At 30.4% G+C, this 26,566-nt stretch overlaps 2 protein-coding genes and 1 non-coding gene across 3 annotated transcripts; 2 read left to right on the top strand and 1 right to left on the bottom strand.

The window, feature by feature from the left end:
• On the top strand, window positions 1–3,276 carry LOC115700395 (aquaporin NIP2-1-like). The gene is made up of 4 exons (XM_061103059.1): window positions 1–219; window positions 1,151–1,378; window positions 1,747–1,941; window positions 2,124–3,276. The coding sequence occupies exons 1-4, from the start codon at window positions 34–36 to the stop codon at window positions 2,220–2,222; spliced, it is 708 nt and encodes a 235-aa protein (XP_060959042.1). The 5' UTR covers window positions 1–33; the 3' UTR covers window positions 2,223–3,276.
• Window positions 3,277–4,276: 1,000 nt separating this feature from the next.
• Window positions 4,277–4,383, bottom strand: LOC115708388 (small nucleolar RNA R71). The gene has a single exon (XR_004009889.2). It is a non-coding gene; the product is annotated as a small nucleolar RNA R71 (small nucleolar RNA).
• A 10,249-nt stretch (window positions 4,384–14,632) lies between these two features.
• Window positions 14,633–21,102, top strand: LOC115699016 (aquaporin NIP2-2). Its single transcript, XM_030626226.2, has 5 exons — window positions 14,633–15,077; window positions 15,249–15,473; window positions 18,046–18,240; window positions 18,363–18,424; window positions 20,738–21,102. The coding sequence occupies exons 1-5, from the start codon at window positions 14,901–14,903 to the stop codon at window positions 20,994–20,996; spliced, it is 918 nt and encodes a 305-aa protein (XP_030482086.2). The 5' UTR covers window positions 14,633–14,900; the 3' UTR covers window positions 20,997–21,102.
• Window positions 21,103–26,566: the final 5,464 nt, after the last annotated feature.

The following is a 26,566-nucleotide window of genomic DNA, read 5'->3' as shown; positions in this document are numbered from 1 at the left end:
ATAATATATATTCTGAAAATTAAGGAAGAAGAAATGGACAGAATAGAAGCAGCAGCAGTAGTAACGAGGGAATCGAGTAGTAGTGATCGTAATAATAATAATAATAATAATAATAATGCAGTAGTGGTTCCAATTGCTCAGAGTCCTCAAAATCTCACCCCACCATCTCCCCTTTGGGTTCTCAAGGAACACTACCAAAAATCTGGTGTACATCGTAAGGTACCTACATCTAAATAATATCACTGATGCTATATATATATACATATATATATATACATCTACGTACAATATTCTCTCTTGTTAAATTATAGCTTATATACATATACTTACTAATTGATAATGTGTATCTATACTAGGATAAATAATGAGTGGAATGAATCAATTATATATTACTTGTTTCATTGGAAAAGTATTAATTACCAATGTAAAATGTATCATAACTTTCTCATATATGATGATAAAAAAATTTCTAATCAAAAAAATAAAAAAAATTATGATATTTAAATTATTAACACATGATATATTTAGTAAGAAAAACGTTGCATTGTGAGTATTAATAAAATGGTTATTGTATATAATAGAAAGCAATAATCTTTGCAGTGGTTGGTTTTTATATATATATACATATTTATATAATTAGTTATTTGTTTAGTTTGTTTGTCTTTATATGTATGTCTTTTGTTAATTTGCTGTAGTGAAATTTGTAATGGTGCAGTTATAACTAAAATAGATTATTTTTTTCTTCTTTTGGAGTAATATATAATGTTTGGGTGCTTTGACAATGTAATTTCTAAAATGAGTGTATCATGAATGCAACTTTATTTGTATTTTATAATTATATATGTTATAGCTATTTAAAATATTTAGTCTATTTTTTACGCGTATAAAATAAAAAATCGTATAATAAACATTTAAATCATATTCTCAACGTATTTAATTTTTTTAAATTTCTCAAAAGTACATAAGATATCTTAAATAATTATAACATATATGACTGTAAAAAAAAATAAGACTAAAAATCCTTTCCCACACCGAAATAAATAAGGGTGCATCTGCAGTCTTTTTAGTGAGTACATGCATTGTAGAATTTTCATAATTTTTATAATCTATATATATAAAAGAAATAATCAGAAATGTATGGACATGGTAGGTGTTGGCGGAGGTCATAGCAACGTATCTGTTGGTGTTTGTTACTTGTGGTGCGGCTGCAATCAATGGAAGTAACCCACAGAAAGTGTCGCAGCTGGGAGCATCAGTGGCCGGTGGCCTCATTGTCACCGTCATGATCTACACCGTTGGCCACATCTCCGGTGCACACATGAATCCCGCTGTTACCGTTGCTTTCGCTGCGGTTCATAGACAATTTCCATTGAAAGAGGTACGTACGTACGTATGTCATGTCATTCAATATACAGCCATGCATGCAATTTTGACTATCAAAATCTTATTCAAAAAACCTAATTACTTATTCATATTAATTATAAATTAAGGTAAGGTACTAATAGTACTACCCATGTAGTTCAATCTTTAACTTTATGAGATAGATTATTGTGTATAAATATGCTGTATTTACTATGATTAAATTATATAAAAAAGTAAGGAATTATATTATAAAAAAAGGGCATTATTGATTCCCTATATCATTAAACATAACTCTTTTTCTAGTGTACATATCATGATTTAGAATAATGATGAAATGATAAATAATATTATGTAATTAATTAATTATTAATTGTATGTATGCAGGTTCCATTGTATGCTATAGCTCAATTTACAGGAGCTATTGCAGCTTCATTTACACTACGAGAAGTGCTACATCCCATAAAACTTCTTGGGACAACATCACCATCTGGCTCAGATGGCCAATCTTTAGCTATGGAAATTGTTGTCACTTTTATTATGATGTTTGTCACTTCTGCCGTAGCAACAGATACCAAAGCCGTAATTTATCTACCTTTATTTAAATAAATATATTATATAGTATATAATAATTATGAAATTTGATAAATTATTCTCCACAAACTTTAAATTGTTTTTGTTCATGTTAATAATATCCAATGATTAATTAATGCAAATATATATATATATATATATATATATATATTTATATAATTCCGGCGCAGGTTGGGGAGCTAGCTGGTTTAGCAGTTGGTTCATCTGTGTGCATAACATCAATCTTCGCTGGGTCAGCAATTAATAACTCTTCTCATCATATCTTCTGATTATTTCTTTCATTCAAATAATTTTAATTTAAAATGGCAAATAATTATAAAATATTTTTTACACACCAAATATGAGATGATCAGTTCGTGCCTTCCTATGTTTTAAGTTCTCTTACACTACATTTTCTAGTTCAAGCATGACCTTGTTAGGCTATTTTTAGCCTATGTTTTGGATCCAATTTATGTGCATTTTTAGCTGTGTTGGGACGGAATTACGCTTGTTTTCTATGTTTTCAGGTTTTTTGGAGTAAAAGAGGTCTCGGGTGCAGAAATTCATTAAAAGACGTGCTGAGCCGAAGAAAAACTTAATTTTTGAGTTTTTGCATATCTGGCCGCGGCGATGAAGAGGCTCGCCGCGGCGAGATTCAACTTACAGAAAGTGCCTAAATTTGGCACATTCTCGCCGCGGCGAGAGGAAGCATGGCCGCGGCGAGATCCCGTACGGACCAGGGGCATTTTCGTCCATCGAACCCTAAATTTCAATTATAAATAGAAAACTGCGATTGGAAGTCAGGGAGAGCGATTTGGAACCCTAAAACACAGCTGAGGGCGGCAGGAAGAGCATAGAGATTCAAGTGAAGATCCAGAATTCATCCACCAACAGTTCTTTTCTTTATTCCTCTTTAATTTATTTATGTTGAATATTGCTATAGGAATGGTTATGGATTTGTTTCTGAACTAAATTTCCCATTTAGGGAGGATGATGATTGTTGTTTAATGTTTTCCTAGTTAATGTTTAATTACCATTCCTCAATTCTTGTGTGTGAAATTATCTTAATTTGTTCTTAATTTCATGTTTAAGATTGATCACCTTGTGCATGCTCTATGATCTCAATTCAAAATCTGAAAAGTGAGAATTGAGAATGCTAAAATTAAGATAATCGATGTTCTATGTGAAACGAAAGTATTTACATGACTTATGTGACGAGTAGATTATTACTTAATGCTGATTTCATGTTAGTTTAATTAAGGAATTAATTAGATAACATGTGATTTAGAATCTAGAAGATCTGAAAGGAGCTAGGTTATTTCATAATCTGTCATTCACTCCAAGAATAGGATAGTAATTAATCATCAACAATTTGGGTAAACAACAACAGGATTCTCCTCCCTATTGCCTCATCTTGCTCAACTTTAAAGTGTGTTATTAAGTTTTCTGAATTTCTTTCATATTTTACTGCTTTTAATTCATAATTGCTTTTGATTTACCGAATAGAATCATAAGTATAATTTAGTGGTACTTAATCCAATTCCCTGTGGGATCGACCTCACCTGTGTGAGATTTACTACTTGATTGCGTATACTTGCGTAGTGTTTAAAAATATAGCAACAAGTTTTTGGCGCCGTTGCCGGGGAATTGTATAAAGATTAATATTACATAAAATTATACTAACTTCTACTTTGGTATATTTTCTCTTGCTGATTTTTCTAACCTTTTTCTTGCAATAATTTCTTGATCTATTTCAGGAATCCTAAGTGCATGCGCCGTCAAGGACAAACAACATATTACCGGCTGATCCCGAAATTGAGAAAACTTGCAGGAAGAATCGAAAGAACAAGAGGCAAGAAAGAGTTTCAAAGAATCGCTGAAACATCAGAGATCATGGCTGCCAATGTGAACAATAATGCTGGAAACAATGGGGGTAATAACGGTAATAATGGAGGTGCCGTGGAAGATCAAGCTAATGGCCGTAGCTTGAGAGATTACATTCTCCCTACTCTGACGGGAGTGCAGTCATGTATCAGGCCACCGGCAGTGGATGCAAACAATTTCGAGATTAAGCCTGCCATCCTTCAAATGGTGCGCCTTCGCCCGCCTTGGTGGTCTCCCTTCTGAAGATCCTAATTTGCATCTCTCTAACTTCATGGAACTTTGTGAAACTTTTAAAGTTAATGGAGTTAGCGATGATGCCATTCGACTGAGGTTGTTCCCATTCTCGCTCAGAGAACGAGCCAAGAGTTGGTTGAATTCTTTGCCACCAAATTCTATAGCAACATGGACAGACTTAGCAACAAAATTCTTGTCAAAGTTCTTTCCTCCAGCTAAGTCTGCAAAGCTAAGAGGAGAAATAAACAACTTCTGTCAGCAAGATAATGAATCTCTCCATGAGGCTTGGGAGAGGTTTAAAGATCTAATCAGAAAATGCCCTCATCATGGCATAGAGAAGTGGATGCTGGTTCACAATTTCTACAACGGGTTGGTTGGTAACACTAGAACTCTGATAGATGCAATCGGTGGAGCTTTTATGAGAAAGAGTGCTAATGAGGCTTACGATCTATTGGAGGAGATGGCTCTAAATAATCAAGAAGTGGCCAACCGAAAGGAGTCAAACTAAGAAAGTAGCCGGTGTGCTAGAGGTTGATGCCATCACAAAATTGACACTCTCAAGTTGAGGCCTCGACAAAGCCGATTGCGGTGGCAAGCTAAACAAGCCCAAGTTATTTGTGAGATATGTGGAGGCAACCATCACTTTTCGCAGTGTCGAGCGTATGTGGATAATTTGCCAATGGATCAAGCAAAAGCCATTGGGAACTACTCCCAAAATAATAATTATGGGCACAACCAACAGGGGTTCTACCAGCAGAGAAATCAGCCCCAACAAAACCAACAACAAAGTCCTAGTGGCTCCAATATCCAAGCTGATTTATTGCTCCAATTCATGATGGAAACTAGAGCATCTATTAAAACTCTAGAAACTCAAATGGAACAATTGGCTACTCAAGTGGCAAACCAAGCTCAAGGAAATTCACCTAGCACTAGTGAGGCAAAAGGAAAAGAGCAATGTAAAGCAATTTCCTTGAGGAGTGGAAAGAATTATGATGGGCCTGATGTGGTACAACCATTCAATGAAGAAGTTAAAGATCAATCGGCACCAACTCCAACATCAATAGAAAAGAAAACTATTGACAGCCCTGCACCACCACAACAGTCTCCACCGATCGGCATTGATCATCATGTGAAGATACCTTATCCTCGTAGACTCCGAAAGACCAATCTAGACAAGCGATTTACAAAATTTCTAGAGGTTTTCAAAAGACTACACATCAACATTCCTTTTGCTGAAGCCTTGGAACAAATGCCCCGTTATGTGAAGTTCATGAAGGAGATATTGTCTAAGAAGAGAAAAATGGAGGACTATGAAACAGTGGCATTAACTGAGGAGTGTAGCGCCATTTTGCAAAAGAAACTACCGCCCAAGCTTAAAGATCCGGGTAGTTTCAATATTCCATGCTCTATAGGGGGTTCGGTGGAAACTAAAGCTCTATGTGATCTGGGAGCAAGCATTAATCTAATGCCGTTGTCTGTCTTCAAAAGGCTAGGATTGGGAAAAGCAAAGCCCACAACAGTGACTCTACAACTAGCGGATCGTTCTCTAACTCATCCTCGTGGCATAATTGAAGATGTACTGGTGAAGGTTGGTAAGTTTATCTTCCCTGCTGATTTCTTAATTCTTGATATGGAGGAAGATTCAACTATTCCCATTATTTTGGGAAGACCATTCTTGGCCACGGGTCGAGCATTAATAGATGTTCAAAAGGGGGAGTTAAAGTTGCGAGTCCAAGATGAAGAGGTCAATTTTAATGTTTTTGCCCCAACTGACATTCCTACCTGTTGCAAGATCGAGATGGTGAAGGGTTCTTTTGTTAAAGCTGATAAGAAGAAAGCAAAGCCTAAAGAGCGACTTCGAACGATTCAGCGTCGTTGGAAAAGATTGATGTGTGGTAGTTCTGAAGGTGAGCTTACTCTTGTGCAAAACTCTGAAATCAACACTATTGGTGGTAAATTTTCTTCATTTAGTGCGAGGGCTCTTTTGAATGCAAAGGGTGGACTTGATCCCTTCTGATGGGGCTCAGGTAAGTTTCTCTCACCCTGGTTTATTTTCATACATTGGGGACAATGTGCATTTTAGTTTGGGGGGGGGGGGGAGACTTAAATTTTTCAGTTTATTTGTTTTAGTTTAGTTTGTTTTAGTTTTTTTTAGTCTTGTGTGATAGCTAAATTGAAAAATGGATTGAATTGTTGTTATTCACTTGTGCAATGGATTGAAACATAACTGTGTGCTTGACTTGCAACTGTTTGAATTAAATTGGATGTGTGCTAGGAAGTGATTCATGTAGATTTAAAACATTTGCTATTCTCACATATCACTTGTGTTCTATTTGGATTGTGGAATGACTGATTGAACATGAAATAGAATTTGTTTGACATACTCTCTTGAAGCGAAATCCTTGATGATTTTTGTTTGGAAAGTGATTTAGGCAAGTTTTCTTTGGAACGATTGAGCCTTTCAAGCCTACCTAAGAAAATTTTTATCCTTAGTATACCCAAAGTTGAGCTTTAGCCTGTTTTAAAATTTTTTTTTTCACCACTTCACGGAGCTGAATTCGTTATTCTAAACTCTTTTCACCCTGAACATATTTTATTATGCCATGAGCCTTGAAGCAAGTTTGGGGGGGAATAAGTGCTGTAAGTGAAAAAAAAAATATAAAGTGTAGGAATGAGAGATTGAAAAAAATAATAAGAATATTGTGTGTTGTGCCTATGAAAAAAAAAGAAAAAAATGTGTCTTCTTGAAAAAAAAAAAGTTAAGAAAATTATGAGGTACACACACAAGAAAAATTGCAATCTCTTATTTCTGTTTTTGGGATATATGGAAAGAAAGCAAAATAAATGTCTAGGCTTGCTTGGTTAATAGTGCTTATGGTATAGTATAGCCTAAATGACTTCTCACCTACCCATGTACCTAAGCCATGTGATGTTAACCGAAAAAAGACCTATTGATTCCAAATAGAAATTTGTCAACATTAGTGGAGAGAGGTATGTCGTTCAAACTTATTGATCATGTGTTAGTGGGATGTTTGAAAGTTAGAACAGTTGTGATATTGATGGAAATTGCGATGCTTTATGTTTGTATGAATTACTTACTTGTAAACTGCACATTCAACTTAGTTCTTAGAGTTGGCAAGTTGAAATTCTGGTTATTGATGGATTGAAGTTGTGCAGGTGGTGGTAACAATTTAATTGTTGGAAAGTTCAGCTATCATTGTCAGTTTGTTTTTAGTTTAGTCTTAGTTTACTCGGGGACGAGTAAAGAGTCAGTTTGGGGGAGTTTGTTAGGCTATTTTTAGCCTATGTTTTGGATCCAATTTATGTGCATTTTTAGCTGTGTTGGGACGGAATTACGCTTGTTTTCTATGTTTTCAGGTTCTTTGGAGTAAAAGAGGTCTCGGGTGCAGAAATTCATTAAAAGACGTGCTGAGCCGAAGAAAAACTTAATTTTTGAGTTTTTGCATATCTGGCCGCGGCGATGAAGAGGCTCGCCGCGGCGAGATTCAACTTACAGAAAGTGCCTAAATTTGGCACATTCTCGCCGCGGCGAGAGGAAGCATGGCCGCGGCGAGATCCCGTACGGACCAGGGGCATTTTCGTCCATCGAACCCTAAATTTCAATTATAAATAGAAAACTGCGATTGGAAGTCAGGGAGAGCGATTTGGAACCCTAAAACACAGCTGAGAGCGGCAGGAAGAGCATAGAGATTCAAGTGAAGATCCAGAATTCATCCACCAACAGTTCTTTTCTTTATTCCTCTTTAATTTATTTATGTTGAATATTGCTATAGGAATGGTTATGGATTTGTTTCTGAACTAAATTTCCCATTTAGGGAGGATGATGATTGTTGTTTAATGTTTTCCTAGTTAATGTTTAATTACCATTCCTCAATTCTTGTGTGTGAAATTATCTTAATTTGTTCTTAATTTCATGTTTAAGATTGATCACCTTGTGCATGCTCTATGATCTCAATTCAAAATCTGAAAAGTGAGAATTGAGAATGCTAAAATTAAGATAATCGATGTTCTATGTGAAACGAAAGTATTTACATGACTTATGTGACGAGTAGATTATTACTTAATGCTGATTTCATGTTAGTTTAATTAAGGAATTAATTAGATAACATGTGATTTAGAATCTAGAAGATCTGAAAGGAGCTAGGTTATTTCATAATCTGTCATTCACTCCAAGAATAGGATAGTAATTAATCATCAACAATTTGGGTAAACAACAACAGGATTCTCCTCCCTATTGCCTCATCTTGCTCAACTTTAAAGTGTGTTATTAAGTTTTCTGAATTTCTTTCATATTTTACTGCTTTTAATTCATAATTGCTTTTGATTTACCGAATAGAATCATAAGTATAATTTAGTGGTACTTAATCCAATTCCCTGTGGGATCGACCTCACCTGTGTGAGATTTACTACTTGATTGCGTATACTTGCGTAGTGTTTAAAAATATAGCAACAGGCCATAAGCTTTTTACGTGAACTATTTCATGATCCAACTTTCTATAAAAATAATATTGAATCTCTGCAATACCTCACATTGAGAAAGCCAAATCTATCTTATGTCATAAATAAATATAGTCAATATATGCAACAATCAACAAATACACACTAGACTTCTTGCAAACGAGTCCCAAGATATATCAAAAGAACCATTCATCTCGGCATTATCTTCAAATCAACACAACATCTTACATTGGAAGGTTATTGTGATACAGATTGAGCCTGCAATTTAGATGATAAAAAATCTACTACTTGATATTGTGTTATGCTTGGATCCAATCTAAATAACATATGGGGGCAAGCAACTAAACAGCGGTTGCTCGCTCAAGTACAGAATCTGAATATCAATCTTAATTTGCCTTCTACTGCTACTGAAGTAGTTTGGACATCTTCTGTTCTAAAAGAACTTGGCATTACACCTCCTACTACCTCTACCATTTAGTGTGATAATTAGGATACCCAACAACTTGCCTCTAATCTTGTTTTTCACTCAAAAGGACGAAAGCACATTAAAGTAGATGTTCACTATGTTCAGGACTTAGTCTCTCTCAGCATAAAATAACAATTTCCCCCATACCAATAGAGGAACAATCAGCTGATCTTCTCACTAAACCTCTAACTTTTGCAAAGTTTTATTTCCTATTGTTGGAAATTATTTGTTCTAACTAACACACTTAAAGAAGCAAAATTAATATTATATGCAAATTGGTATTTTTCTAAAATTTATTATTTTATGTGTCCACAAAATAATAGTGTCAATTTTATAAACTAATACAATTTTGCAATCTTTGTTTCAGCCCAAACACAAAAGGTTCGACCCACTAAGCTTCAGCCCAAGAGAACTTTTCTCTCTCCAATCAACACTTGCACCCTTTTCTTTGAGGAAATTACACACTATACTCTTTTTATATTGTCCTCTTTTATTTTTACCCTCTTTTTTAAAGTCTATCATTTTTACCTCTTTTTTTAAACATTGTACCAATTTTGCCTCTGTCACTTCAAGATACTCTCCATGTGACTCTCTTATGTGAGGGTATTTTGGTTACAATACATATAAAAAGAGGTCTGTTTCAATTAAATATCAAATTAGATGTAAATTTGATTAATTGATTAATAAAAGTGGTATTTCTCAACTTCTCCCCTTTTCTTTCTTTGTTTAGTTCGGTCAAAGGAAAGAGTCAAACAAGACTCTCCATTCAATGTATATTCGGCCCAGCAAGAGAAATGCACACCTTTTCACTCAATTAATAGTCCGGCCCAAGAAAACCAATAAGGTAATGTCTTTTTCTAACCCTAGATCACACACACGGCAGCCACCATTCTTTCAAAAGAATTCAAATTCTTTCAAACATTTTCCTCTCTATCTCTCTAACGGCAGTAGCAAAAATACCTAGGGTTAGGGTTTCTTTATCTTCTCTTCTTCTTCTCTTCAACACAAATGGAAGCTAGGGTTATGGGGTTCTAATGGGTTCTTTTATCTTCTTGCTTCTTTTCAACCGAACCTAGGGATAGGGTTTGTTCAAGCTTTTCTTCTTCTTCTTCTCTTCTTTTGCAGCCGCTTGTTCTAGGGTTCAAAGGGGTATTTTATTTTTCTTTTTCTTCTTCTAAATGGCAGCAAAGAAAAATAGGGTTTTCTAGGTTTTATTTTCTTCTCTTCTAAATGTTCTACCCGAAAATACAAACCCCAAAAACACTACACACTCACGGCTTCACTCACTCAAAACCGAAAGCTAAAGAACATAAACACATACACAAATACAAATACCAAAAAATAATAAGAGTGAGATGAGAGAATGCAAACAGTGATTAAAGTAGATGACACCAAAACTTTGATCTCGGAGTTCGCCCAAAACAACCGGCTACCACTACAACAAATATAGTTATTACCGGCGGGTTTATTGCCGGCGGAACTCACCCGCCGGTATTAATAGGGGTATTACCGGCGGAAATAGCCATCCGCCGGTAATAACTATATAATTAATATTATATTAAATAAATAAAAAAAAATTATTTTAAATTTATTATTACCGGCGGGTTTGTATTAATATCGGCGGAATCCCGCCTCGAAAAAAGTGGGCGGGATTTTTGCCGCCCAATTTTTTGAAATTAGTTTTACCGGCGGATTAATACCGGCGGGACCCGCCGGTATTAATCTGGGATTCTGACCGTTTTTATTAATACCGGCGGAACCCAATTAATACCGGCGGGTCCCGCCGGTATTAAAAATCTATATAAACCCCTCCCCATTTCAGAATACCATTTTTTCCATTTTCACTCCCCCCCCACCTTCTCCATTCCACCTCCCCTCTCCGTTTTCAAACACAATACGCCCCGTTCTCCGGCATCATTTCCCCGACACCGCCAGTGCGCCGCCCGTCTACCACCGCCAGTGCATCGGTAATGATTTCGTTTTTCTTTTTTCTCTGTTTTACATATATTATTTTTTTTCTTAATATCTAATTTTTTTCTCCATCTTTAAAGTTTGGGATAAATAATCTGCGGGGAAGAAATTTCTGAGTAAAACGCCGGGATCGGTTGGTGTACTAAATATTTGGAGGTTAGTTCTTACAATATTTGTGTATATATATCTCATAAAAATAATTTTTTTTCTGTAAAAAATATTATATATGTATGTATACTGTGTATTGTGAATGGAAAATGTGTTATATTTGAAAAATTTTAGTTTAGTGTATTTTTAATTGCTGTTTTGTGTATACTGTGTACTGTAAATTATATATTTTGTATATATGTTGTGTGTTGTGAATGAAAAATTTGTAGATATTGTCAATTTATACACAGTGTATACATTATATACGGTATATACTTGTGTATATAGTACGTTGTATACATCGTATATATAATATACACAAGATATATACGGTATATACACGGTATATCTTGTTTTATGCAGTGTATATACACTGTATATACTGTATAGTTAATATTGTGTTATATATATTATGTAAAAAATAAATGTAATTTATAGAGTTTTGTATTAAATTTTTTGTAAAAATTTTGTGTCATTAATATTTTACAATAATAAACAACTTTTAAATATGTATAAAATTTATATACAATTGACTATTTTTAAAAAATGTAATAAAAAAATTAAGATAAATCTATATTTTTGAAAAAAAAAATACTCATAAGTTAAATATTTTATAACATAAAAAAATAAACTTTTTCATGTAAATATTAAATAAGATTTTAAAATCTAAATTTTATTTTTTTAATACTTAAAATTTAACAACAAAAAGTTTATGAAATTTTAACATTAAAATATGTAAAGAATAAATATTAATAAAATAATAATTTCTTTAATTTAAAAAAAATTAATAAAAAGCAATTTTAATATAATATATACTTGAAAAATAAATATAAAAACAAAAAAAAAATATTTTAATGTAAAGAATTAAACTTTTTTATGATTTTAATTATAAGTTTTTTTTTAAAAAAATGATTTAATATAGGAAAATATTTTTAAATAATATTTCTTTAAAAAATTAAATAAATAATATAATTTTAACATTAAAATATATAAAAGAAAATATTAATAAAATAATAATTTTTTTAATATAAAAAAAATTAATAAATAAAAATTTTATTGTAATATATACTTGAAAAAAATATAAACTCAAAAAAAATAATATTTAGATGTAATATATTAAAATTTCTTTCACAATTTTAATTATAATTTTTTTAAGAAAAAGATTCAATATAGGAAAATATTTTTTAAATAATATTAAATAATATTTCTTTAAAAATTAAAAATAAAAAATTTATTTAATAAAGAATGTTTATTTTAATAATATATAAATAATTGTGAAAGTATTAAAATAATAATAATATTTTTTTTAATAAAATAGCATAAAATATCATAAAATAGCATAAAATTGCATAAAATTTTATCATTAAATTTTTCTTTATACTATTAAATCTTATGTCTTCATAAAATTTTAGATGACAATCGACAAGTCTTGGACCACAGCAACAACCTGTGTATGGTCAAATGGGAGGATCTCCACAACAGCCTATGTATGGAGCCTTTTTGAGTGCTCAGAGTCCGCAACAACAGCAACAACCAATTTTGGTTCGCCCCCACCCTCGACAATATGTGGAGATCTTGCCTACGCCGCAGACTGGACAACCTTATTACCCTGCCCCGCCGGCTCAATCCCGTGAGAATATTGATGGTTCAAGACTTAGCTCAAATGCAGACGAATTTTTAGAATTTACTGATTTGAACAATGATAGTTAAGTTTTTTTTAATTATGTGTTATGTTTTAAAGTTTATTTAAAGACAATTTCCTAATTTTATTTAAGATAATATAATTTTTATTGTAATGGACAAATTAATTTTAATACTTAATTTCTTAATTAATGTTTAATGTTTAATTTCTTAATTTTGATATTTTATTTCTAATTAATATATTTATTTATAAAATAATTATTATAATTAATTTAATTATATTAAATAATCAGAATATTATTTTTTTTAATATTTAAAATTATTATTACCGGCGGATAGGTCCGCCGGTATTTATCATTATAATATATTTTTTTAAATATTTAAAAATATTAATACCGGCGGACCCCACCGCTATTAATCCGCCGGTATTAATATTATTACCGGCGGATTCCCCCTTTCGTCGGTAATAACCATTTTTATCGACCAATTAATGCCGGCGGATAATTACCGGCGGATTCCGCCGGTATTAATTATTATCGGCGGTACTATTACTTATTACCGGCGGATGCTTCCGCCGGTAATAATGATATTTGTTGTAGTGTACTTCTCCGTCAAGCCCTCAAAGCTTGAATCCATTCATCTCAAAAATAGGTTACAATCTTTGATTTACAACTTTATGTATTTCTCTCTGTTTTTCTCTCTTTTGGATACTAACAAAACTCTCTTTTCATTTTACATGAACACTCAAGAGATTCTCTAGAAGGAGCTCACATGGAGATGACAACCCTAAGCCAAAAGGCTCTCTTTTTCTCTGTTGTTATTTCTGATGTTGTTCTCTCTGGTTGTGACTCTCTATTTTACTCCTTGTTGTATCTCTTATTTTCTCTGTATATTACTGCTTGTATCTCTTGTTTTTGTATCTGAGAAAAATACCTCCTTTTATACTGATCTGTGATTCTGATCTAGGGCAGAGCCCTAGAGTAATATTTGTAACTGTTTCAGTTATAACTGTCTTTGTAACTGTCTTTATGTTCTTTAGTCTTGATCTTTGGTGTATCTTATGTAAGGGTATATTTGTCAAACCCTGTGAGTGGTATTATTCAACTTAAGGGTAAATAAGTGAATCTGTAACAACACCTATGTCACAAGCTTCGAGCTTGAGGCCGTTGAAGAGTTTGCTAAGTTACAATTAGTTAGAGAAGTTAGTTAGTTTGTAGTTGTTAAGTTGTTTTTCTTTCTTTAGTTTCTGTTATGTTGGAATATTGAACAAAGTATATAAATACTCTTCTGTTAGTTGTTTTGTGATAACGACTCAATCATCAATAAGCAATTCAGAAAGTATTCTCTTCACTTCAAATTTTCTTTGTTACTTTTCTCATCTCTCATATGAGCTAGCTCCTTTCCTTCTAGATCGCGTTCTTACACTCTCGCTCGTCCTTATATTTTTTCTTTCATTTAATAAAACGGTATAGTTTGCATTAACTGCCATCACCTGTCAAATTTATTGAAGTGAATTTATTTTTTTCGTTAGGCATTTACAAAAATAACCTCCAAGGATAAGATCACTCCACAACATTCTATAATTTATCATGTGATAATATGAATTAGGGACAAATTGCAGTAAATTAATAATCTCAAAGTTTACATAGTCTAGGCACATTTATAATAAATTTAGCAAATAATTGGGAAAGAGAAGACTTAATTACTATATATTATTTTAGATGAAGGCATGACTTGCTATAGCTAGCAGCTGGTAGGTAGGTAGTACACTATTATTGTATACTGTTGACCTTGTCATTTAATTGATCTATACATGTTGACAATAATTAATAATGTTGATATATAATTAATAATTAAAACAGCTTAAGCTTACAATATGGTTTGTTTGTATATCTCTCTATATATATTCAAGTAGTCATTGTTTCCAAGCACCATATCGATCAATTAATAGATCACTTTTGCCTAGGTCTGGTGTTCTTAGTTAATTTCTTTTTTTGTATCCAGTTCTATAGCTAAGCCTAACCAACTATGTAGTACTACTAATTAGCTATACTCCTCTCACAATTATAACAAAAATATATAACCTCATATATATATCTACTATCTATATCCAAGTCTCGAGAGAGTTTATAATATTATATATATAATGGACGACAGAATAGAGCAATCAGCGGAAAGAAATCATGAATTGAATGGTCATGATGAGAACCTAAACGACTTGGTGTCCGTTCAGAACCCAACAAAACGTCACAGTGTTTATCTTAGCCCTTCCTTTCTTTGGAAACTCTCTAAGACTCATTACAGTTCTGGTCTTCTTAGAAAGGTACCTACTTACCTACTTAACTAAATTAATTAATTGCTTATATGCAGTACTCGATCGGGACCATTCAAGAGGCCTCCATTCTCTTGTTCTTTTAAGAATTTTTTATAACAATTACAATCGATCTCTTGTACAATAAAAATTCTGAGTTCGTCACTGACTGACTGATAATAGATGATGGCGGAGATTGTATCGACATTTTTGCTGGTGTTTATGACGTGTGGGGCGGCTGCTATTAGTGCAAGTGATAACCAAAGAGTGTCTCAGCTGGGAGCATCGATTGTGGGTGGCTTAATTGTCACTGTCATGATATATTCTGTGGGTCATATCTCTGGTGCACACATGAATCCTGCTGTTACTCTAGCTTTTGCTACTTTTCTACATTTTCCATGGAAGCTGGTACATTATTTTTTTATTTCTATAAATTTAATTTCAACAGTTTTTTCTTTTATTTTTCAGAAAATGATAAAATATACCTTAATCGTTATATCATATTATTATTAGTATAATTTAGTATAGTGAATCCTACTCTTTTTGATTTAATATAAGTAACCACTAATCAGTTATGGGGTGCTATAAGAATTTGATAATTAGATAAATCTTACGTACTTTAATTAATTAATGTGATTTAATTTATTAAAAAAATTATAGGGTGGCATGATATTTTAAGGTACATAATAACTATGTGATCTAATTTTCCCTTCTAGTTATTATCTTTCTTTATTCCCTATTTAGCTTGGCACTGTTACTCTTCATGCATGCTAGGGAACGTTTCTAAAAACAAATTGAGTAATAAATAAATTCTCAGTTTGTATTTACTTTATTACTCAATTAAGTTGTTGGTGGACTATCACTACAACAAATTTAATTGGAAAGTATAAATTATTATAATGGCTTTGTTTTTGTTTTTGTTTTGGTTAATCAAATGTTCGATTCAGCAAACTATATATAAATATATTATAATAAAATATTCCATTAAATTATGGCATCAATACTAAGAGTTCTTGACTATAGTCGTGGCATTTTATAAGTATATAATATTTATTATTTATTATATTTTTTAGTATAAATATAGTATATTTGTTTTTAATAAAAGTTTATTTGGTATACCTTTGCTTAATAATTAGGGAAAAATCAGTATGAATAATTTTGCTATATATGTTTATGAATATTGCTATTGGGCACTTTTAAGGTGCCTCCAATAACACACTGATATGGCGTGTTGTGAGTAGTGATCAACATATTTTTTATATTATTTATTACATGTAGAACTTGATATAAGATTATACTAATATTATATTCTATGTTTATTATAGGCATTAAACAAAATAATTTGGAGACTAATAAGTGTCGGAAACTATAGTTATAGTTTTTTTTTATATAAGTTTTTTCCATGAACCTGCAATATTTATATGTTCTATTAAATACATTAAAGGAAAAGCTAAACAATTAACATGTACATAAACATATTGAGACATGCATAGTGTGTAGTTGGTGTGTTACTTTCATTTCATGGTGTAATATATATATATATATATATATATATATATATATGACACTAATTAAATTCAGGAGTCAACGAAATTTGTCAATTATTAAAATATTTCGAATTAATTGCAACAATATAGTAATCATTAGTTAAATGGAAATTGTGGTCACCATTCACTCTATGAGACAAAACATTAAGCAAATTAACTATATATAAATTAAATCATTAATATTGGTAATATTTTATATTAGAAAAGTCACATTAATAAGAACCAATCTAAGCCACAAATTTATGTTGAAAACTTCAGAAGCGGTCAAATATATGGTTAAACTTAAACTATAACCACAAACGGATAGTCATATATCATTTGTTATTATAATTATATATACTAGCCGGCTAGTGGTTCAAATTTAATATTTCATAATAATATCCACACATATTTTAAGTTATACATTGATGTGAGTGCGACATGAAATGCAATCATTCACTATAAAAATAATAAAAATATTAAAAAAAAAAAAATTAGTTTTCTATACTTAAATTTTCTATTAATATATATAGACAATCACTCATGGAAAATAAAATACATTAATTTGAAACGTTTCGTCTGGTATAAATGATGGTATATTTTAAGGGAATAATATTGTCTAATTAACAAATCATAAGATAAGAGTTGTTCAAAAAAAATTTAAAAAACAAATCATAAGACAAATATTAAGTACCATTTAAAGGCTAGTTTGTTTTAAGTGGTGCCATCTTATTTAATAGATAATTTATCGATGATCCAATTAAAACAGTCTTTCAACTAACATGTGATCCCAAAATTATCAAAAACACCATAGGGTTGTGAAAAGCATTGGCACCAGTACGTATGTGATCCCCTTATTCTAAACCCCAAAAGAAAAAAAAAAAAAAAAAAAAAAAAAAAAGAAGAAGAAGAATATTTAAGTACCGTACAACATAAGAGTTCAACAAAAACAAACATTTCAACATATATGAAAATGAAAGCGTAACAATAATAAATTATAGTTAAGTTGAGAGACATAATTAATTTTTTTTTGAATAAGTGTTCTTTATTAATAACTCGAGCAATCGCTCGCAAGGATAGACAATAAGTCCGAGGGAACACTGTTAATGGGAAACATACGTTCAGCTAGATAAACAGAATGGCGGGCAATAAAATGCGCGGCACGATTCGCAGAACGTTTAACAAACAGAAGAGAAACATAATTAATTAGTTTTACTTTTAGTCATAATTATTTTTATAAAGTTGATTAAAATAATAATATTTGCAGCCACAGGACATAGACTGGTTAAGGCTATGTTAACGATCACTTAAATCAGTGATCTAAAAAAACTCTCCTTCTATAATTATATATTTTTTGTACTGAATATATATTTGTATACATAGATTTTATTATTATACTTTTTTTGAAGAAAGATTTTAATATTATACTGAATATATATATAATTAATTTGCAGGTTCCATTTTACGTTTTTGCCCAATTAACGGGAGCTATATCAGCAGCTTTAGCGTTACGTGAATTATTGTACCCAATACATCATATTGGGACAACGACACCTTCTGGATCTGATTCTCAAGCTTTAGGAATGGAGATTGTTGTAACATTTTCCATGATGTTTGTCACTGCAGCTGTTGCAACTGATGCCAAAGCTGTAATTAATTATTTAATTATTAATACATAACATCCATCCATTAATTAATCAATTATTAAATCATAACTAAATTGTATATTTATAGTTAAATATTATTGTTATCATTTTAATTAATGGCACAGGTAGGAGAGCTTGCAGGTTTAGCTGTAGGTTCAGCCGTGTGCATTACTTCAATCTTAGCTGGGTAAGCAAATTATTATAATAATATTATTTAAGATAATAAAAATAGGCAATAATTTTAAGAAAATTAAAAATATATAATATTTTATTTAGAATTTATTTTAAAAATACACAAAAATTACAAAAATAGGATTATCTAAAATTTTAAATATTTTTACGATTTTTAAAATTTTATTTACATAAAATATATATGAATTTTTTATATTTTCTATTATTTTTATGTCTAATCTTGTTATTGTGTTCTTGGTTTTTTTTATTATTTATATATTATTTTGATGATAAATTTTATCAAATATAATACTTTGTGTAAACTTCTCATATTTGATTTTTAAGGAAATTAAACTTAAATATATAAATATCTATTCTATATAAAGTGTGTCTATATAACTGAATTCTTGGTTTATGAGAAATTCATGGGTGTGACTTTTTATTTATATTTAATAAAATAATAAAATATTATTTATATATAATAAAATAATAAAGTAAAAATAAAACAAATTCCATTTAAACTGATATTTGATATTTGAACTGATATTATTTATATATATACAATATTATATATTGTTTCATGTGATATTATTTAAACCATAAATTTACTATTCTATTTTGAATTTAATTAAAACTAACAAAATATACATACCTAATCTTGTACGTATATCTCTCATTTTTTCTAATTTTTTTTTATTAAAGTTAATTATTTTAAATAAATAAAAATTCATAATAAAAATCTAATTTCTAAATTTTCTCTATACTATTTTAAATTTAAATAACACCAATAAAATATATGTACTTATATTTTTTATTTTTTTAATATAAATTTTCTATATACATATATATTTATACAAAAAAAAAATAGAGATAAAAAATAGTAGTGAAGAGATCCAAAAAATTTCACATAAGCTTCAAACACACTCTAAAAAAAGTATCATTTATAATTCTATGTGTAACTAATTTATTTGTTTATTTGGATGATTTTAGTCTATATATCTCAAATTATACTTTTTAATTTTTATAATTCGGTTATAGCAAGTAAGAATATTTAGATTGATGTAATCATAACAGTATATATATAGCTTTAGTTGAGCATGAATTGTCCATTTGATTTTGTTTTAAGTTTAGATTTTACAATTGTATTTGAATACTTAGCTATATATATATATGTGGATCTTGAGTTTATCGGGTTAATTTGTTGAAAATATATGTTTACTGATTTGCTCAAAATAAATATACATAAACACATATATTTTGTTGAATCTATCATGAAGTACTATGAGATTGATGAGAGGCTTCAAGAGAAGAATGATATTAAGATAAATTTGGAGAGCATTGCTTTGTTATAATATTATTTGGAAGCTATCATATTTCTTGTTTTTTATATTCTTTCTTTCATATGTCCAGTTATATGCCTGCTACCCTTATTCTTTATAATTTTATTATTACCGGCTCGAGTTAAGTGTCCGTAGTAAGTGTGTAGCATTATTATTTTTTAAATATATTTCAAGCTAATCTCCATTCTCCTCTTCTCTTTCTACAAATTTTAAATTTGACTTTTCACTATTGATTTTCAAATAACCCGACACACTAATTAAAATTAGTTTTTAAACCATTTTAAGTTATATGATTATTTATTGAATCTTTCTCAATTAAATTATAGAGCACCTGACATAAAACTAAGTATACGTGCTGCCTTGCACGTAACTTTCTTCTAGTATATATATATATATTTATAGACTTTCACATTCTTTGCAAATTACTAATAAGCACCAATAATATTTTCATATTCTAATATTTTTCAACCTTCTCTTCTTGGTGGTAAAATTAAAAATAAAACTAAAAATAAGCACAAACATATAAGGTAAATACTAATTACAGCCCATTTCATCTTTTTTTTTTTATTATTTTTTTAAGCCCAACCCCAAAATCTCTAAGCCAATACAATCAATCTTCTTTTATATTATCTTTTCTAGATATTTTATCTATATTTTTCTTTTTAAAAAAATAAATAAAAAAATTATTAATATTCTCCCAGGTTTGTTAGAGAGATATGTGGCTAAGATGATTTTTTTAATTTAAAAAGAGATTATTAATATTTAAAAGATTGTTTATTTAAAAGATTGTTTAATTTTTTGGGTTTAATTATTGGGTTTATTTTTTAACGGGAGATCAAACCTAATCGTTAAATTTAACAGAATATTCTTTTATTTTTTAAGTATATTCTGTTAAACCAAGAAATGCCGTTAGATAGACACTTTTAATATATAAAGATATATATTTATATTATTTATCTAACCAAAATAGTTATATATTGTATAAACAGGCCAGTATCAGGTGGGTCGATGAACCCAGCAAGAACATTGGGCCCAGCGATTGCGAGTGGAGAGTACAAAGGGCTTTGGGTATACATAGTGGGCCCAGTTATGGGAACATTAATGGGCTCATGGTTTTACAAGATTATTCAGTTGAGTGAACGCAAGCCCATTATATCCCCATCTTTGTCAATTAAACTTCGTCGAATGATGAGCAACGTTGATAATAATGGGCAACTTGAAACCAAAGAGCGTGTCACTTCAGTCTAATAAGTTAGGGCTATTTTGCTTAATAATATGTTTTGTGTACTTTTCTCTATGTTAATGTGATGGTAAGTAATTTTATGATAAATAAATAATAATGTTTAAAACTAAATTTCATAATGTCACATCCAATATATATATTGAGCATAAAGTGACATCAATAACTATTTAAAAGAAATACAAAAAAGAGAGTATAGTATGTACTTCGATTTATATGGTCTTCAATGGGTATCCACTAGCTTAGATTGCGACAAGCCTTGAAGCAGTAAAATATTTAACCCTAATTCTTTAAGTAAATAGAATATTCAAACCTGAATACATCTATGAACCCTAAACCCAAACTAGCATGGAAAATGTACCTTGAATCCCAAGCTAACCCTAGCTAGTCGTACTTGTGTAGAACTTCAAAGCTTTGAATCTTGTTGATAACTGAAGCATGCTTTTGGCCTTCGGAGATACTAGCTAGGGTTTCAAATCTAGCAGAGGAGATGGGAAATGGGAGAGGGATAGAAGAGATTGGTGTGTAGGGAATGAGCACTAGCCTCAGTACTAGAGCTTACACCTAGTGTGAGTAGAAGATAGAACGAGCAAAATTAAGAGAGCTATGACTAAGAGAACTTGAGTGTTGTGTGAAAATCATGAAGAACTAAAGCCAGTACTATTCCCTTATTTCCAATATGAACACAATGATCACACCCTCAATCACCATTTATTGCTTGATTTTTCAATCAATCATTCATTGTCCCATAATCAATCTCTTCACAATCTCCTTCATCAAGTTAGACCAATTTTTATTTCTTATTCTTGATCATCTTCTAGCTAGTTGAAATCATGCTTGATGTGATGAAACTTCACGTTTCAGTTGTTGTTAATTATAACCATTAATAGCAATTTAAACACAGAGGTACGTAGAATTGATTAAGAATCAAAAAATTGAACAAGAACTGAAAAATACTTAGCTCGATTTCGATGATAGAAAATGAATGGATTTTATGCTCAGCACATTACAATGAGAGTTTATAACTCAATTACAACCATTAATGGTGGAAAACACTAATTACACAAAATCTCCCACTAAGGAACCTTGATCCTATACACGTGGAACTTTATTACAACCCTCCTTTGGACAAGTCTTAAAAGGGAGAGAGCTGAATCTGTGAGATAGTTTGATTCTTCTAGGTGCTGAGATCCATCTTAAGCTGCATGTGTTGATATTTATTTATAGGTATAGGTTTTTGTTGGTCCGAGAGAGAAAATAACTAACTTTTATTTCCCAAAATAGAACAATGATTATGTCAACTAGTTTAGTAATCTAATTCCTCAAAAAAATACACTTGAATTATTTCAGTCAACTAGATATAAGAATAATGTATTTCAAGACATAAGTGGCAAAGTTTATCATTGCAGATAATCTTTGTAAACATATCTGCAGGATTATCATGAGTGTAAATTTTCCTTACTTGCACTTATTTGAGAGCACTACATCTCAAATGAAATATAGTTTGATATCAATGTGTTTGGATTTCTCATAAAATATTAAATTTTTCATGAGACGTAATACACTTTGATTATCACAGTAGACAATAATATTTTTTGACTTAAACCTCGATTCAATGGTCAATCCCTTCAATCATAGTGCCTCCTTGATGGCTTTAGTTGCAACTATATATTCAGCCTATGTTCATGACAAAGCTACAATTTTGACAAGTTAGATTTCTAACTGACACACCAACCTAGGACAGTGAAAACATATCCTGTACAACTTCTTCTTGTGCCAATATTGACTGCAAAATCTAAATCAACAAAACTAGTAACATCCTCCCTGTATTTGCTCTCATTGTCGAACACTAGACCAGTGTTTAGAGTTTCTCTTATTTATCTCATGATCTATTTCAGGGCTTCCAATTGTTCAAATCCTAGGTCTGAGATATATCTGCTAACAACACTTATGGCATGAGCTAGATCAATTCTAGTATATACCATGGAGTACATTAAGCGTCCTACACAGCTTGCATAGAGTATTTTACTCATCATCTTTAGCCTCAATGCATCAGTGGTTAGGGAGTGAGATGCATTAATTAAGTTTCAACTGTTGAGCAAAGGTAGTAGAGATAGCCTTGATTTTATTCATGCCAAACTTGCACATTAGTTTTTGTAAGTAGCTTTTCTGGAACAAAGTTATTGTGTTTAGCCTAGATCTTTTTATATCAATCCCTAGGATTCTCTTGGCTTTCCCTAGATCCTTCATTTCAAACTCATCATTGAGTTTCATCTTGAGTTCATCTATCTTTGATCTATTGTACTTACTTTTGTTGACTCCAATTTTAACCATATGAGAATCAAATCTCAAGTTACACTTGTCTTGAAGATTGCTTGAGACCATATAAGAACTTCTTGAGCAAACACACCTTATCAGGATTTTCACTCTCAAACCTTTTAGGCAGTTGCATATACACATTCTCTTATAATTCCCCATGTAATAAGGTTTTTCTAACATGCATTTGGTCAATTTCTAAATCAAGCTTGGTAGCTTCAGCCATCATGACTCTTATTGAAATTTTCTTGACCACTCAAGAAAAAATCTCATTAAAATCCACTTTTTCTTTCTTTATGAGTCTCTTGGAAACTAGCCTTGCCTTATACCTTGCTTTTATAATCCCAGAAATTCCTTCCTTTTATCTTAAAATTAATTTGCAGTAGTGACCATAATCCATCTCTTTTCCTTCAAAAGGGACAGCTTCTCTTGCTCTATTGCTTGTAGCCATGTTGCAACATCTTTACAATTAATTGATTATTTCTTTATAACTGTTAGGTTTTGTGCTATCAACTTCTTCTGCAACTGTTGTTGCATAAGCAATGAAATCAGCATAGCCCAACCTGTTTGGAGGCTTGCTCTCTCTTCTTTGTCTGTCTTTGTCCAGTTGGTAGGGTCTCATGTCACCCTGGTTACCCGGCCTATCCTGACATCTCTTCATGGTCATCTCTTCGTATTTGGTTAAGTGAAGATTTCCACACTTTTGTTTAAAACATGGATGAAAATAATATCTTTAACTCAATTTAGATCAAACAATGTTTTAATACATTGGTACTGTGAGCTTAATTTTTCAGATATCATGACTTTTGATTTAGGTCGAACAAAAACCTCTCAGATTTAGACATATTGAAAAATTACTTGACCAAATTAATTAAATTGAGGTCGAGATATCAATTTGATTTATTTTACCAAAAACATGGTACATCTAAATTATTATTTAACAAAACACGAAATTTATCACGTATTCGCACTAAACACAAGAGCCAATTTTTGTATTTTTCGAACAAATAATGATCATGGGTGATTAAAATTAAGATAAAGTGAGAAATTAAAAAAAAAAAAAGTTAATGACGCTTTGTTTATAATCTTTTACGCTAATTGCGCAATAAAATTGATGTCACTACATACTTTATTGACATCATAATATGAAGTCCTTAAATGATTTTTACATCAGAAAACCGACCTAAAAACTCTTAATATGAAGTCCTTAAATGATTTTTACATCAGAAAACCGACCTAAAAACTCTTAATAGAAAATTTACAAACGGCATAGAACATCTGCAATTCCATTAATTAAATTTAGATAAATTTTTGTATAATGTAACTCTGATTAAAAACAAAATTACCAACAATGTAAAAGTCTTTGTCGGTTGTAGTGATGATATTTACATGCCTCCTATTCATAAGTAAAATATTAATTAGAATTATTAAAATAATAACATTATCCAATGATATTTCGACAACTCAATGGACACTAGCCTTTAAGATATCATTAATTAAATGATACATTACATTTCACGACATTAATACGTTACAATACTAACCATATTTTTTATATTAAACTAATTATATAAGTAACTAGGGTTTGTAAATCAATGTATATTTTTTTCCTGAAAATAGAATATAAAAAGCAAACTTCTTAGTCTAACAGCATAATTAATAAGCATATATTCGAAGATCAAGAATAAGACAGAGTACTATATATATTTATTTATATTATGACTATAAAAAAATTGTAAATCTGGCCGACTTTTGTGATATATTATTCAAAATATTGATTAACATTCTTATCTAGAAAAACTATTTTTACTCACCACTACTTAAAGATTTTTTAAGATTGAAGAGACTAATTTTATGTACTTAATTATATACTTCAACCAATTACTAAACCTATAAAATTATGCATAATATTAATTAATATGTTTATTATTCTATTTTATTTTTTCTCCAGGCTGTGTTCATATGTCGTTGTTTAGAGAACCACCAAATTGGATTACTAATAAAGTATGTTATACCAGTTGTATATTTTTAAATGAGAAATGTTATATATACAGTGGCTAGGTTTAAAGATTTCGTCTTCATATATATATGAAGAGATGAAATACTAATTAATGTCACTGATATATAGGTTAAATTTTATATATCTATAACTATATATAGTTCTGTTGAATTATAATGTATGTTATTTTTTAAATTAATTAGTACATCTTCTCCATATTAATTATACTACACTTACTTTTTCAATGTGCCAGTATAAATATATTAACCATGTATTATAACTGTTTTAGAAAAAATTTGTATTGTAAAAAAGTATAATGTGTGACAGCTTAATATATCATATTAAATTATCCCACATCCCTAATGTATGAAAAAATAATAAAATATATATATAAGAGGAATGAGCTACTCTTTTCATTGCCAATTAGTTTTGAGATGGAACCTCATTTATCTTATCCCAAATTCTAACACTTCTTTTATTGAAAATTGTTTTTAAGATGAAACTACATGATATAGCTAAAAACAAAACTCGTATCCAATCTAAAAATATAATAGAGACAATGGGGTCACCAAAATCTAAAAATTATTCCAAGAAGTAGAACTAAAAAAGTCACTTATTGTGATTTGAAGATAGTGAGCCAAAAAGAATGTTCATGTTCATCTTGCACATATAATGACAATGTGTGTGAGCTTAATTTATTTTTTATATAAAGTATGTTTTGAAATACTCATTTCATTATCAATTAATTTTAAAATGAAATCCTATCGTTCACTCTCTACTTTCTCCACCACGCTTCGGCATAACATGTGTTAGAACCAATCTTAATAATTTGACAAAATCCACACAGTTTCACATACTTTAATTCACTAAAATTTACATAAAATTAGTAAAAGTGTAATCAACATAATAATATACATAAGATTCCGTCAATTTGGAGAGTAGAATTAAATTGAGTAGGATTGGATATTTGTTATGGAATTATCTAAAGGACATTCATGAGAAAATGAATTCAACAATTATATATAATGATAACTGAAATTTATTGAAAATTTTATGATAAATTTAGCTTATTTGACCAATCCTAAGTTGTTGTTATCAAATGATCAACTCGTTCATTCTTCTCCTAAATAGGAATTAATAAGTACAATGCATTCTTGTTCACTTCTTGGCAATTTACACTTTTCTAATTTAGTTATCTCCAAAAATATATTATCATATATTTTGACAAATAAATATATAGAAACTACAAATTAATAACATATA

This window comes from Cannabis sativa, chromosome 8 (assembly GCF_029168945.1).
Source record: "Cannabis sativa cultivar Pink pepper isolate KNU-18-1 chromosome 8, ASM2916894v1, whole genome shotgun sequence".
Lineage (NCBI taxonomy): Eukaryota > Viridiplantae > Streptophyta > Magnoliopsida > Rosales > Cannabaceae > Cannabis > Cannabis sativa.
The sequence above is the reverse complement of the archived record's forward strand: the minus strand, read 5'-3'. Positions and strand labels throughout refer to the sequence as shown.

Coding starts and splice junctions, on each gene's coding strand:
- LOC115699016 (XM_030626226.2), top strand. CDS start 14,901: ATGGACGACAGAATAGAGCAATCAGCGGAAAGAAATCATGAATTGAAT. Junction 15,474..18,045: donor TACATTTTCCATGGAAGCTG/GTACATTATTTT, acceptor ATTAATTTGCAG/GTTCCATTTTACGTTTTTGC. Junction 18,425..20,737: donor ATTACTTCAATCTTAGCTGG/GTAAGCAAATTA, acceptor TTGTATAAACAG/GCCAGTATCAGGTGGGTCGA.
- LOC115700395 (XM_061103059.1), top strand. CDS start 34: ATGGACAGAATAGAAGCAGCAGCAGTAGTAACGAGGGAATCGAGTAGT. Junction 1,379..1,746: donor GACAATTTCCATTGAAAGAG/GTACGTACGTAC, acceptor GTATGTATGCAG/GTTCCATTGTATGCTATAGC. Junction 1,942..2,123: donor TAGCAACAGATACCAAAGCC/GTAATTTATCTA, acceptor ATTCCGGCGCAG/GTTGGGGAGCTAGCTGGTTT.